Raw genomic sequence first — 13,614 nt, 5'->3', positions numbered from 1 at the left:
AGTCAACTTTGCTACACAATGAGACCTACAAAAGTTATCTATAAATATAATTATTTTAAATGTACTAACCATTTCAAAGAATCTTTTGTAAAGCAAACAGTTAACTTTTACAAGGAGATATAAAGTTTAGATAAGAAATAGTATCTGCCCTTAAGAAGATTAGAATCTAGTAGAATTTGGATAGTGAACAAAAGGAGTTAATTTTCAGTCGCCTCAAAATGCTTAATTTCCAAAAATCGATATTGCTGAGGCATAAACCACCAAGGACAAATCAGGTAAAACTCAGACTAGCCTCAAAGAGTGATATGGGACAAGAACAGGGCTGGATCTATGATTTCATTGACATAGAGAACATCCAGGCATGGACTCTCCCTCTACAATTGCAGCGCAGCACTTTGCTCAGCAATTTGTAATCTTAGAAAGTTACCTGGAACAGTGAGAGTTTAAGTGACCTGCCCAGGGTCACACAGTCATTATGTATCAGATTCAGTAATTGACCCCAGATCTTTCTGGTTTTGAGACTAACTCTATCCATTACACATAGAGGATGGGTATAAATTAGAAGTATACAGCTAAAAAGTGACAATGACCCATCATACCTCCAGGGATGGTCAAAAAAATATTCTGGCCAGTGTTTCACTGGCCCATCTTCCACTAACCTGGTAATACGTATAATGTCTGGGAGTTTCATCAGCCTAAAAAATGGTAGCTTGGACCATTTTTACATTTCTACTCAATTTTCATAGCTATTCCATCCCTCCAACACCCCTACTTCCACCCTGTGAAACAAAATTTACCCACCATTTGCTATTTTGCTGGGATCTTCTTCCCATATTAACTTTTCCTGAATTTTTTTCTTCAGTTCTTTGATATCATTGTTGATTTCATCGATGGTTCTTTGAAATATGTTGGGATTCTTCAGCTTAGGAGAAAGTGGTGAAAGTAGCTCTTAATGATAGATGGTAAAAGAAAATCACAATAATAATAACTGACATCTTAAACATCTTAAAGCATGCAGAGCACTTTATATGCATTACCCCATTTTAACCTAACAGTCACCCTGTGATGCAGGCACTATGGGTACCCCTATTAGGACACCGAGGTACAGATCTACAGCTAATTAAATTTCTGAGGTGGAGTTTGAATTCAGGTCTTCAACAACAAGTTCGGCATTCTACCCAAGACCTCATGCTTCATCTTAAACAAAAAGCAACCTTGTAAGAAGCTCTCCTTAATGAATTTTTACAGTCTGGCTTGGTTAGAAGTTGAATCCCTGTCTATCCTTTTCCCTTTCTCTCCTAACATATTTTCTCTATCTATAAGTTGGTTGTTTTGTTTTGTTTTTGAGAAATGCGTTTTGGTTTTGGAGTGTCTATGTTTTAATGTAGCTGGGACTTCAAAAAGCATGTGATAAGGTTGTTGTTCAATCGTTTCAGACTCTTCATGACTCCATTTAGGGTTTTCTTGGCAGAGATACAGGAAGGGTTTGCCATTTCCTTTTCCAGCTCATTATAAAGGTGAGGAAACTGAGGCAAACAGGGTAAAGTGACTTGCCCAGGATCACACAGCTAGTAAGTGTCTGAGGCTGGATTTGAACTAACAAAGATGAGTCTTCCTGACTCCAGGCCTGGTACTCCATCCACTGTATCACCTAGCTGCCTGATGACGGCTAGATTTTTTTTTTTTGGCAAGGCATTTGAGGTTAAGTGACTTGCCCAGAGTCACATAGCTAGTAAGTGTCAAGTGTCTGGTCTAAGACCATTCTTGAACTCAAGTGCTCTATCCACTGCACCAGCTGTCCCTGAGGGCTAGATTTTTAAAAATACAAGTTGGAGCTAAGTCAAAATTACAAGAATGATTTTCTTTGTTGTTTTAATTTAATTATATCACTTACTCCTCAGCTCAAGCAAAGACAATGGCTTCCTATCTCCTATTGTATAAAATACAAACTTCTCAGCATGAACTCAAGGCCTTCTACCAACTACCTCCACCATAACTCATCGACCTTATTTGCCCTTCTGCCCCAGCAAAGATAATCTATTTGCTGAATGCTGGAGTCAATGGGAATCACTGACCACAGAAGGGGCCTCCAAAGTCTTCCAGTACTAGAGAGCAATTTGAAACTATGCCTAAAGGGCTATAAAAATGTACATACCCTCTGACCCAGCAATAGCACTTCTAGGGCTGTATCCCAAAGAGATCATAAAAACAGGAAAAGGATCCACATGTACAAAAATATTTATAGCAACTCTTTCTGTGGTGGCAAAGAATTGAAAATTGAGGGGATGACCATCAGTTGGGGAATGACTAAACAAGTCATGGTATATGAATGTAACGGAATACTATTGTGCTATAAGAAATGATGAGCAGATGGACTTCAGAAAAATCTAGAAAGACTTGTATGGACTGATACTGAGTGAAGTGAGCAGAACCTGGAGAACAGTATACACAGTAACAGCCACACTGTACGATGACTAACTTTGATGGACTTTGCCCTTCTCAGCAATGCAAGGATCTAAGACATCTTCAAAAGTCTCATGATGGAAAGTGCTATCCACATCCAGAGAAAGAACTATGGAGTCTGAATGCAGATCCAAGCATACTATTTGCTCTTTTTTTCCTTCTGTTTTGTTTTGTTTTTTCTTTCTTGTGGTTTCTTCTATTGGTTCTAATTCTTCTTTACAACATGATAATATGAGAATATGTTTAATAGGAATGTATATGTAGGGTCTATATCAGATTGCATGCCTTCTTGGGGAGGGAGATGAGGAGAGAGGGGGAGAAAATTTAAAACTCAAAAGCTTATGGAAGAGAATGTTGAAAACTAAAAATAAATTAATTAACTTAAAAACAGAAAAAAAATTTTAAGTCTTCTAGTAACTTATCCAACTCTGAAAAGTCACACAATAAACTAATAATAAATTTGGTGTCAATGTCTCCCCCATTAGATTGTAAGCTCCTTATGGGCAGGGATTGGGGTTTTTATTGATTTATCTTGCTTTCCTTTGTATCCTCAGAACTTAGCACAGAGCCTGGAACATCATAGGTGCATAAAAAATGCTTATTGATTTGAAAGATAGATAGATAGATAGATAGATAGATAGATGGATGGATAGGCTTGGTGCTGAAAGTGAACCAGAATGCAGATCATGACCCCAGGAGGAGGTGACCAGGATGGCGAGAGGACCACAGCATCTAAGGACCAGTTGAAGGAACTGAAGCTATTTAATCAAGAAAAGATTTAGGAGCAGCATGAGAGCTGTCTTCATCTCTGAAGGCTAAACAGAAGAAGAATTAAGCTTATTGTTTTGGGTCCCTGAGAAGAAAAGTAGGAAAAGTGAGTAAAATTTACAGAAAAGTAAAGTTAATCAAATAGAAGGAAGACTTCCTTACAGTTAAATCTGTCCTAAAGTAGAATTAGCTGTGTCAGGCGGTGATGAGTCGTTCCTCTCCAAAGGTCTTTAGAGCAAAAATTAGGTGACTACTTGTTGGGGATGTTAAAGAGGGCATGTATGAGTTGGATTTAGTGGCATCCAGGATCACCCTTAGCCCAAAGAATCTGTGAATCCCTAAAAACAACACAGCAATCCCCTTTCTGTTCCATGTTCCTCAGAACTCATGCACTCAATCTGCACCATTGTTATATCCCTGCTGTCCACCGTAAGGGCAGCTAGGTGGTGAAATGGATAGAGCCCTGGGACAGGAGTCAGAAAGATCAGAGTTCAAATCAGATATCAAACACCTACTAGCTGTGTGACCTGGGTAAGTCACCTAACCCCTGCCTGCATAAGACTGGAGAAGGAAATGGCAAACCACTCCAGTATCTTTGCCAAGAAAAGACAGTTGGTCCATGGGGGGGTGAGAGGGGTGGTCAGGAAGAGTCAGACACAACTAAACAACAGAACAATATCTACTATACATAGCACATTGTCATATATAAAGTAGGTGCTTTAATAAATGCTTATTTAATTGCCTTAACCATAGCTTATAATAGCTATAACACAATGCCTAATCCTGTGCCTTGGCTTCTTTTGTAATTCTATATATTTTAAAATTTTATGCATTTAAAAACTATTCTGAGAAGGAATTCATAGGCTTCTGCCTATGAGAAGTAAGAATGCCAAAAGAGGTCTGTAACATCAAAAAAGATCAAGAACTCCTGTTCCATGGATTCTTTTTTAGCTGTCCAACATTTTTTTAAGGATACGTTTTAATTTTTTTATTAGGATATATACTCCTCAAGGGCAAGAACTATTCCACATTTGGCTTTGTAGTTCCAGTACTCGGTTAGCACAGTGCCTGGCACATAGAAAGCACTTAATAACTCTTTGTTTTACCACTTTCCAACAAAGCAAATTCCCTGAAAACAGTTCATTAAAACCACCTAATAGAGAGATATAACAAATAGTCCATAACATTTTCCATATTTGTTAAAAATTCATCATTTTAATTCAATTCAGCTAAACAAATATTTGTTGATTGCCCCGCCTACTAGGTGCAAGCCCCCGTGCTAGCGAGGCTTGCTGGGGATAAGAAAAAACAAAAATAAAACCCTTGCCTTCAAAGACCTTACGTTCTGCTGAAGATATACAGTGGATATATTTGGGTAAATGCAAAGTATATGTAAAATGATGCAAAGTAATTTCAACAGGGAAAAGCCCTGCTAAGATAACAGCTGGGAAAGTCCTCACTTAGCAGGTGGCACCTGTGAATAGAGCTACTATGGGAAGGTTTGGAAGGGGAGCATGCCAGGCTTGGGTCAGCCTGGGCAAAGCCTGGGAGGACTTTAACTTTTAGTATGGCACCAACATGATTCACTGTTCATTCAACTTGGTCTTAGGCTCTATCCAGAAGCTGTCCCTTCAGTTCAACAACTATTTTTTTTTTCATTTTCAATTTTTATATTATATTTTTTCAATTACATATAAAAACAATTTTTAACATTTGTTCTTAAAAATTTTGAGTTCCAAATTCTCTTCTTCCCATTCTTCTCCCTTCTTGAGAAGGCAAGCAACTTGATATAGATTGTATATATACAGTCATGGAAAGCATATTTTCATTTTAGCCATGTTGTGAAAGAAAACAGACAAAAAAAACAAGAAAAATAAAGTTTTTTTCCCAAAAAAGTATGCTTTGATTTGCTTTCAGACTCCATAAGTCTTGGCATTTTTCATTATGAGACTTTTGGAATTGTCTTGGATCATTGTATTGCTGAAAATATCTAAATCATTCTCAGTTGATCATTGTACAATGTTGCTGTTACTGTGTACAATGTTCTCCTGCTTCTGCTCACTTTACTTTGCATCAGTTTGTGCAAGTCTTTCCAGGTTTTTCTGAAAGCATCCTGCTGGTCATTTCTTATGGAATAATAATATTCCATCACAATCGTATACCACAACTTGTTCAGCCATTCCTCAATTGATGGGCATACCCTCAATTCCCAACTCTTTGCCACCACAAAAAAAGCTGCTACAAATATTTTTGTACATACAAGTTTTTTCCTTTTTTTTTTTTTTTAAGCACTTTGGCTACAGACCTAGCCGTGGTATTGCTGGGTTAAAGGTCAACAACCATTCTTAAGCACCTATCGTGTTCAAGGCCCCAAGAATAGAGACAAAAAGAAAAAGTCCTGCCCTCCAGTTTATATAATCTATTGCAATAGTTCTCTTCCCTCCCCAACTCTTCCCATCCTACCCACCCAAGTTTACCTTCTCCTGGGTGATCAAGTCCTCTGACATCCCTGTCTCAAGGGGTCCCAAACGCTGAAGTTTGGTGATTCCAGAAATGAACTGTTCTAACAGGCCCTCCAGTTCCTGACGGACTTCATTGATTCTCCTTTTCATGGGTTTTGGTTCCTTTAAAAGGGAAAAGTCAAAACATCAAGCCAGGTCTCTATTATGCACTGATTAGATTACAGACCTAGCAAGGCTTCACTCCAAGTGGTGGCCTCATCACTGTTCCGTGGTAATTAAAGGGGCGGGGGGCAATGGGAACAAGCCAACAAGAGAAATTCCTATTCGGTCCCTTTGTGAAAAGGGCAGCCAGATGACAAATGGGGGGGGTGGGGCAGGAAGGTAGGGTATTGGTTGGAGGGGTGGAAAGGAAGGAAAGTGCAAGTAGAAGAAAGAAGTGAATGGTCAATTATTTAGTCAACAAATATATATTAAACACCAATTATTTACTAGAGTAGTGTGTCACAGTAGTTAAAGGTCTAGCTATGTGACCCTGGGCTTAATCGTTTAGCTTCTCAGTAAACCTATACAATGTACTACTACAATATAAAGCTAATGTAATAGATAGCATTTATAGGGAGTTTTAAGGTTTTTAAAGCGCTTTACAAATATCTAATTTGATCCTTACAATAACCCTGTGAGGGCAGGTGTTATCACTATCCCCATTTTATAGATGAGGAAACTGAGAAAGACAGAGGATAAGTAGCGTCACACAGCTCGTAAGTGTCTGAGACCGGACTTGAAGTGAGTCTTGCTGACACCAATTCCGGAGCGCTATCAACTGAGGCACTATAGGAAAGTTACAGAAATGATGTAAGGAGATAACAAATGTGACGAGGAGGAGAGACTGGACCGGATGGGAGGGTTTGGGGTGAGGCAGAGGGGGAAGGTGGGAAGATGAGCTAGCGAATCCGGGAAAGCCGCTAGGAGACCCTACCTGTAGCGTTGGCGGGTGATTTGGGCAGGGATCCCAGGGCTCCGACCCCTCCTTCAGGGCTTTGTTGTACTTGTCCACCACGTCCTGAAGGGCCGTGTTTTTTTTCAGCCAGGGGCTCATACAGACCTCCTTGCGGCAGACGGGACAAAGCCAGCCTGTCCCCTGGGTCCCCAGCACTCCGGGGCCACCATCCCTGGCTGCGCCTCCCCGGGACCGGCCCAGGTGTGACCAGTGGCGCTCGATGCAGTAGCTGCAGAAGCTGTGGCCGCAAGGCAACGTGGTGGGGCAGGAGAAGAGGGTTTGGCAGATTCCGCAGCTCAGGTCATCCTCAGACAGCCAGACCAGAACACCAGAGGTCGGAAAGGCCAACCCAACGCCAGCCATGGCTCCTCCTAGAGAAAACGAAAGTTTGGCCGCCGGCCGGCTCCCTCCCTCTGTAGCTCAGCTCGGCTTGCTTTCACTTTCTTTTCCTTCCTCCACGATCACGGAATGTCACAGCTAGGAAGAAGCTTAGAGTTCTAGTCTAGGCGCTATTAATCTTTTTTGTGGCAGCAGTATGGGGAAGCCTATGGACCCCTTCTCTGAATCAGGACTTCAAATGCACAACATAAAATACAGAGGATTACAAAGGAAAACAATCCTCTTGAAATACAGTGATCAAAATATTTTTAAAAATAAATTCAGGAACGCCTGGTTAAGAACCCACACTCCCAGGGGCAGCTAGGTAGCACAGTGGATGGAGCACCAGCCCTGGAGTCAGGAGGACCTGAGTTCAAATCAGACCTCACACACATGACACTCACTAACTGTGTGACTCTGGGCAAGTCACTTAACCCCAATTGCCTAACCAAAAAAAAAAAAAAAAAAAAAGAACCCACACTCCCTTTCATTTGACTGAAGAAACAGGCCCAGAAAGGGTTGGGTTTGGCAAAGGTCATATAGCTAAAGTAGCAAAGGATTTGAATTCTGGCCTTCCAACTCCTAATTCTCTCTTCTCTCCTACTTCATTCTCTTCTTGTTCTTTTTCCTCCTCTTCCCCCATTTTCTCATTCTTCTGCACAATTGTCTTCTACTCTTTACTGTTTGAGGGGAGGGCAATTGGGGTTAAGTGTATGACCCAGGGTCATACAGCTAGTAAGTGTCTGAGGCAGGATTTGAACTTAGGTCCTCCAGACTTCAGAGCCAGTGCTCTATCCACTGTGCCACCTATCTGCTCCCCTTTACTCTTTCCTCTCCCTAGGTGGTAATAATAATAGCTAATATTCACATAACACTTTGGATTTACTAAGCATTTTTTATCAGTTATTTTTCCTGTTCTTCTCTATTTCACTCTGTACCAGTACTAGACAACAAATGTTGCCTTCTGGTTTTGTTTTTCCCTTGCTTTCGGGGGTGAATGAGAATGAGATGGAACAGGGATAAATAGATTTGAGAATCATTGGCAGACAGGATAATTGAATCCATGGGAGCCGATGAGATCACCAAGTGAAACAGTCTAGAAGAAGAAGAGAAGAGGGCCCAGAACACAGTCTTGGGGGCCACCCAGGGTTAATGACATAGAGGAAGACCAGCAAAAAACAAACTGAGGAGGGGTCAGACAGGTAGGAAGAGAATCAGGAGAGAGTAGTGTCATGAAAACGTAGAGAGAGGAGAGTATGAAAAAAGGAATCACCAGTGCTGAAGGCTTCAGAGAAGGCCAAAGAGGAGGATTGAGAAAAGGTCATTAGATTTGGCAAGGAAGAGAACGCTGGTGACTTTGGAGATAGCAGTTTCACTTGGATGGTGATGTCTAAAGCTAGAGCCTAGACAAAAGTGAAAGAAGAATTGGAAATGCTTACTCAAATTCAGCCAGAAAAGGGAGAAGAGCTATAGGAGAATCAGCATGGATGAAAGGAAAGGACTCAAATAGGGCGTTAACCATGGCCCTCTTTCTGCAGGGAGTTGAACTTGGATTTGCTGCAGAAGCAACCCTTTGTCATTCTGAGCAGTCCCTTTTCCAGAGTCCAACACAGGTTCTAACCTGGCCTCCACAGCCCTTTATTGAGTGGAACAGCTTCTGAGGAGAATGATCCTAACTTCCTCATCACCACCAACACCAACTAGCATTTATTAAGCACTTACTGTGTGCTGGGCACTGTGCTAAGTACTTTACAAGGAGTATCTCATTTGATCCCTCACAAGAACCCTGGAAAGTAGGTCCCATTAATCATCTCCATTTTACAGTTGAGGAAACTGAGGCAGACAGAGATTAAGGGTCACACAGTTAGCAAATGTCTGAGGTAGAATTTGAACTCAGGTCTTCTTGACTTCAGTATTTTATCCATTGATCCATCTGTTACTGTTCAGCCATTCAGTCATGTCTAGCTCTTTTTGACCCTGTGGACCGCTATACAATATTGTCCATAGGGTTTTCTTGGCAAAGATACTGGAGTGGTTTGCCGTTTCCTTCTCCAGTGGATTAAGGCAAACAAAGGTTAAGTGATTGGCCTAGGTCACAAGCTAGTAAGTATCTAAGGCTGATTTTGAACTTAGGTTTTCCTGACTCCAGGCCCAGGTCTCTATTCACTGAGCTATCTAGCTGCCTCCCCCCAAAATTTATAAAAGCCTACTCTACTCAGTATTCACAGGTATTCTCCCATGCAGTACTAACCAGTCCTGACTCTGCCTAGCATCTGAGCAATCAGGGTGGTGTGGCTGTAGGCTTGAGCCACCAGCTGCCTTAAATGATCAGCTAAGCCCAAGAGCCAAGAATTCCAGTGCCCCCTACACCACTGGTCCTGTTTCCAGACCAACCATCATCCAGAAGAAAAGAGCCTGCCATCTCCACCTACTACCCACCTATCATCCACAGGGAAGACAAATATTCTTGTCAAAACAACAAGGTACCCTGAGTTGGAGATAGGTGGCCGCGTGTGCCAGGTGAGTCATACCACTGCTACCACCTTGACTACCACTTCCATGCATATCACATTGGATCCTGAATCCAAGGGCCCTAGAAATATCAGAGACCCCCCCAGAACACCAGCCCTACTTCCAACCTGGCCTCTACAGCCATCACTGAAGTGAGGAATCACAGTGGAGACACAGCTTACCTTCTCTGTTGCCACCAACACCAATCACTGACCAACTGCCAGTGGTGACCCCAAACCACCCTTCCTGCTTTCAGTTCAGTGCCTAGTAACTTCCATCAGGTGCAGCCTGGCAACTGCTCCTGCAGGCACTGTAGCCAAAACTACGGAGACTCGGAAAGAAAATTCTCAACCATCAAAGCCCAAAGGCCCTGCCTTATGGTTCAATGTCAAAAACTGATTTACGATTGCACCAATAGAAATGACAGTAAGATGCATTGTCATCTGTTTTATCACTGTTCCCAAATGACCAGGAGACATTTCTATATGATCTGAAAATGAAATTTCCAATAGAGATATGTTGTCTCTTCCCATTAGAATGTGAACTTCACCAATGAGGGACTACCTCCACTTTTCTATTGGTATCTCCATCACTTAGCACAGTGCTTTTACACATAATAGGTACTTTCCATATGATTTGTCCTTCATTCATTCATTAATCAATGGGTGAATTGTTATTGGGGCACTAATCACTGGTTAGATGATATTCAAGAGATAGTTACTGGCTGATATTGAGGGAGGTACTTGATGGGGACTTGTGACTGATAACTTGAGAGAAGAGACACCCCCACCCCCACACACACCCCAGTGTCCTCTCTTGAAAGAAGTAGTCAAGTTCTGGGGACCTGACCCCCATTGAGGGTGAGAGTTGGTAGAGTAAGCCCAGAGTCTCTAAGACCGAAAAATACTTGAAGAACTCCTATTAACTATATCAAATAGTGAGGGAAGTGGAAAAGCAGAAGCTGGAGTCCCTATGTCCAAGCTGTTGTAATTGCCAGAGCCTCATGGGTGAGTCAAGTCATTGCTGGTGCCACTTTGTCCCCAGGCCATCACCTTCTCAAAAGATGGTGTGAGAAGAGGACAGAGGATGATTGGCCAAGAGGCAAAGGGCCAAGGCTACCATATACCACTGTCCCACAAGCCCAAGCCCTGCCCACATCTTCCACACCCTTGGCTTCCTCTGCCAGGAATGAAATCAGAGACAGAACAGGAACCTTTGCCAAATGTGTGTGTGCGTGAGGTCGGGGGTTGCCCAGGCAAGCCTTGTTTAAAATCTAGTGGAGACAAGAAAATAATCAAGATCATCAGAAGCAATTCCTGTAGAATCAGCATCAGAATCGCAATGTTGAGACCATCACCTGACTCTGGGGCCAAGATTTTTGTCTAGTCAGATTCCGGTTTTCTACATGTGCCAAAGGGGCATATAGAGCAGGGTGATCCTCGCTCTCCTACCTTGGAAGGCTATGTAGTGGTTCCAAAGCTGGTCCCTGTTTCTTTAAAGTTTATTTCATGTTTCTGTTCACCCAGTCTTTAACAGCTAGCATTAAAATAAAACCAAGCTTAACCTCTTCATTACTGACCTATATGTAGGAGGCTATGATTGTACAGATTGTACAGGAACAAATATAAACACGCACAAACACAGAGAAATAGATTTTCTTTCTCCTTAGTAGAGATTTTCCCAGCTAGGGTATCAAAGCTAGGCAGAAAAAGAATGTTACTGTTTCATATTTTTCTGGCTTCTCCAATACAGAAAAGAAAAAGTAAACCTATGTTCACCTAGACAAAGAATGAGGTTGGCTCAGCTTATGAAGTTCAATTTGATCTTCCTAAAGTACAGATCGGACCATGTCACTGCACTACCCCATTCAATAAACTCCAGTAGCTCCCTGTTACCTCAAGGATCAAATTCCGTTTCGCTTTTAAAGATCTTCCTGACCTGGCCCTCTCATACCTCTCCAGTCTTCTTACACCTTTCTCACCTCCACATACTCTTCCATCCACTCACTGGTCTCCTAGCTGTTCCTTGAACATTCTGATGAGGCAGAAAAGAGTGCTTGAGGCAGATAGAACAAGCAGGACATGAGATAGGAGATAACATGCAGGATGTGACCAGCCAGAAAAGGGATCAAAGAAGACCACGCATTGGAGCCCTGTGTGTTTTCATGAAGCACCTTCAATTCCAGAACAACGCTTCCCCTCCCCTTTCCTGTTCTCTTTGCTTATCACCTCCCCACTACCTGATATCCCAGGCATTTTGGAGCCATGCTTGTACCTCCCATGCTCTTGTCCCCTCCCCCCATTCCATAAAATTGTATTTAAACCATACCTTTGACCTAGCTAATTCCCTTTGCCTCCTATGGGAAGCAGGGGTCGCTCTGCTCCCTTAGGGGACCAGGGACTCTGACCTATGATCTGCCTCCCACATGGAGTAGAGAGCACTGGGGTTCTGCTTTACGGGGAGCAGGCCTACGTGGGTAAATCACCCCAGTAAATGCCTTTCTTTAACTTGGAGACTGAGTGAATTCTTTCAGGACACTAGAATTTGCATGTCCATTCCTCATCCTTTTAGGTAGCACTCCAACATTCTTGGGGTCCACCCTGAACTCATCACCAATGGCTATAGAGAAGGTCTAAGTGAATTCTTTTACCCCTGAACTGCAATCCCAACTCTGACCTCAACAATTCTGTCTACCAACACTGGGCATTTTCATTGACCGCCCTCCATGTCTGGAGTTTTCTCCAACTTCAGCTCCATCCACCTCCTGGCTTCTCTGGCTTCCTTGAAGTTCCAGCTAAAATCCTACTATTTGTAAGAAGCCTTTCACAATCCCTTCCCCCTTAAATGCTAGTGATTTCCCTCTGCTGATAATCCTGTCTGTATTTTGCTCTTATGTCATCATTTGTACATCTTTCTCACTTAGTTTGTGAGCTCCTTGAGGGCAGAGATTATTCTTTGTCTTCATTTGTATCCTCAGCACTTGGCATAGTGACTGGCACATAGCAGGCACCTAATAAATGCTTGTTGACTGATTGACTGACATCAGGTTAGTGATGGTTACCTCTAGAATAATTATCTCAAACATGTTCTTCACCTCCTAAGAGAGAACTAATGGACAGATTGAAGCATAATTACTCCTCTATCTTTTTCCTTCCCTTTTTTTGGGGGGGGGGATAGGGAGGGAGAAAACACAGCCAATGTGGAAATTTATTTTGCATGATTATACATATTTGTAATAATTTTTATTGTTCCAGAATTCTCAATGGGAGAAATGGAGGAACAGGAAAGGAGAAGGAGAGAGTTTAAAATAAAGGTAAAATATAAAATTAAAGGAAAAGTACATTAATTTTAAAAACAGATTAATCATTTCTTTAGAAAGCATTTGCTACTAAATGCTGGGGAACAGACTGGGGAGATGGATCACCTCTCCACCCTCTGAAAATTAGCCTCTCCAGCCCTGGACGTTTGCTACACATTATATATTTTTTCAAGAAGTTATAGGGTGAAGTGGAGCCATGATGGTGGAGAAGAAGGAGCATTACAGCTGAACTCTCCCAACATTTCTCTCCAAATAACTTGAAAATAATTCATCAACTAGAATTATGAGCAACATAGCCAACAAAAAGTCAGGGTGAGTTATTTTTCCAGCCCAAGACAACTTCAGAGGTTGGAAGATGAAGTCTGTGACACTGGGGTGAGGGGCTGCCCCTAAGCATATCACCATAACCAGAGGTGGACCTTAGAGTCTGTGGACAGGGATAATAGCAGCAGCAGCAACAATAGTTTCAGGAATTCTCATCTCTCCAGAGACAGGAGCTTTTACTGCACAGAGACAAAAAAGAGATTGTATAACCAGTCAGAAAGAGATTTTGAGAAAACCCTTTGTGGTTACTGGGCTCAGGGATGAGTGCTGTTTGGCAACTCCATTGCCTTTTACCCAGTTCTGGGACATAGTTCCAGGATGGAGAGGAGTGCTGGTAGTCACAAAGGAGTAGGGCTCCTGGTTACAGTTCTAAGACAGAGAGAGATCAGGGA

At 42.1% G+C, this 13,614-nt stretch overlaps 1 protein-coding gene across 1 annotated transcript; it reads right to left on the bottom strand.

Moving 5' to 3' along the window:
• Positions 1–801: 801 nt before the first annotated feature.
• Positions 802–7,053, bottom strand: LOC114049339 (E3 ubiquitin-protein ligase RNF135-like; the record flags this gene model as incomplete). Its single annotated transcript, XM_027870618.1, has 3 exons — positions 6,670–7,053; positions 5,709–5,855; positions 802–922 (listed from the first exon to the last, which is right to left on the bottom strand). Coding segments are annotated over exons 1-3 (652 nt in total), but the record flags the coding sequence as incomplete, so codon positions are not given.
• Between the last annotated feature and the right edge of the window lie 6,561 nt (positions 7,054–13,614).

This window comes from Vombatus ursinus, unplaced genomic scaffold (assembly GCF_900497805.2).
Source record: "Vombatus ursinus unplaced genomic scaffold, bare-nosed wombat genome assembly UNPS02003139.1, whole genome shotgun sequence".
Classification (NCBI taxonomy): Eukaryota; Metazoa; Chordata; class Mammalia; order Diprotodontia; family Vombatidae; genus Vombatus; species Vombatus ursinus.
This window is presented reverse-complemented; position numbering and strand designations above follow the sequence as displayed.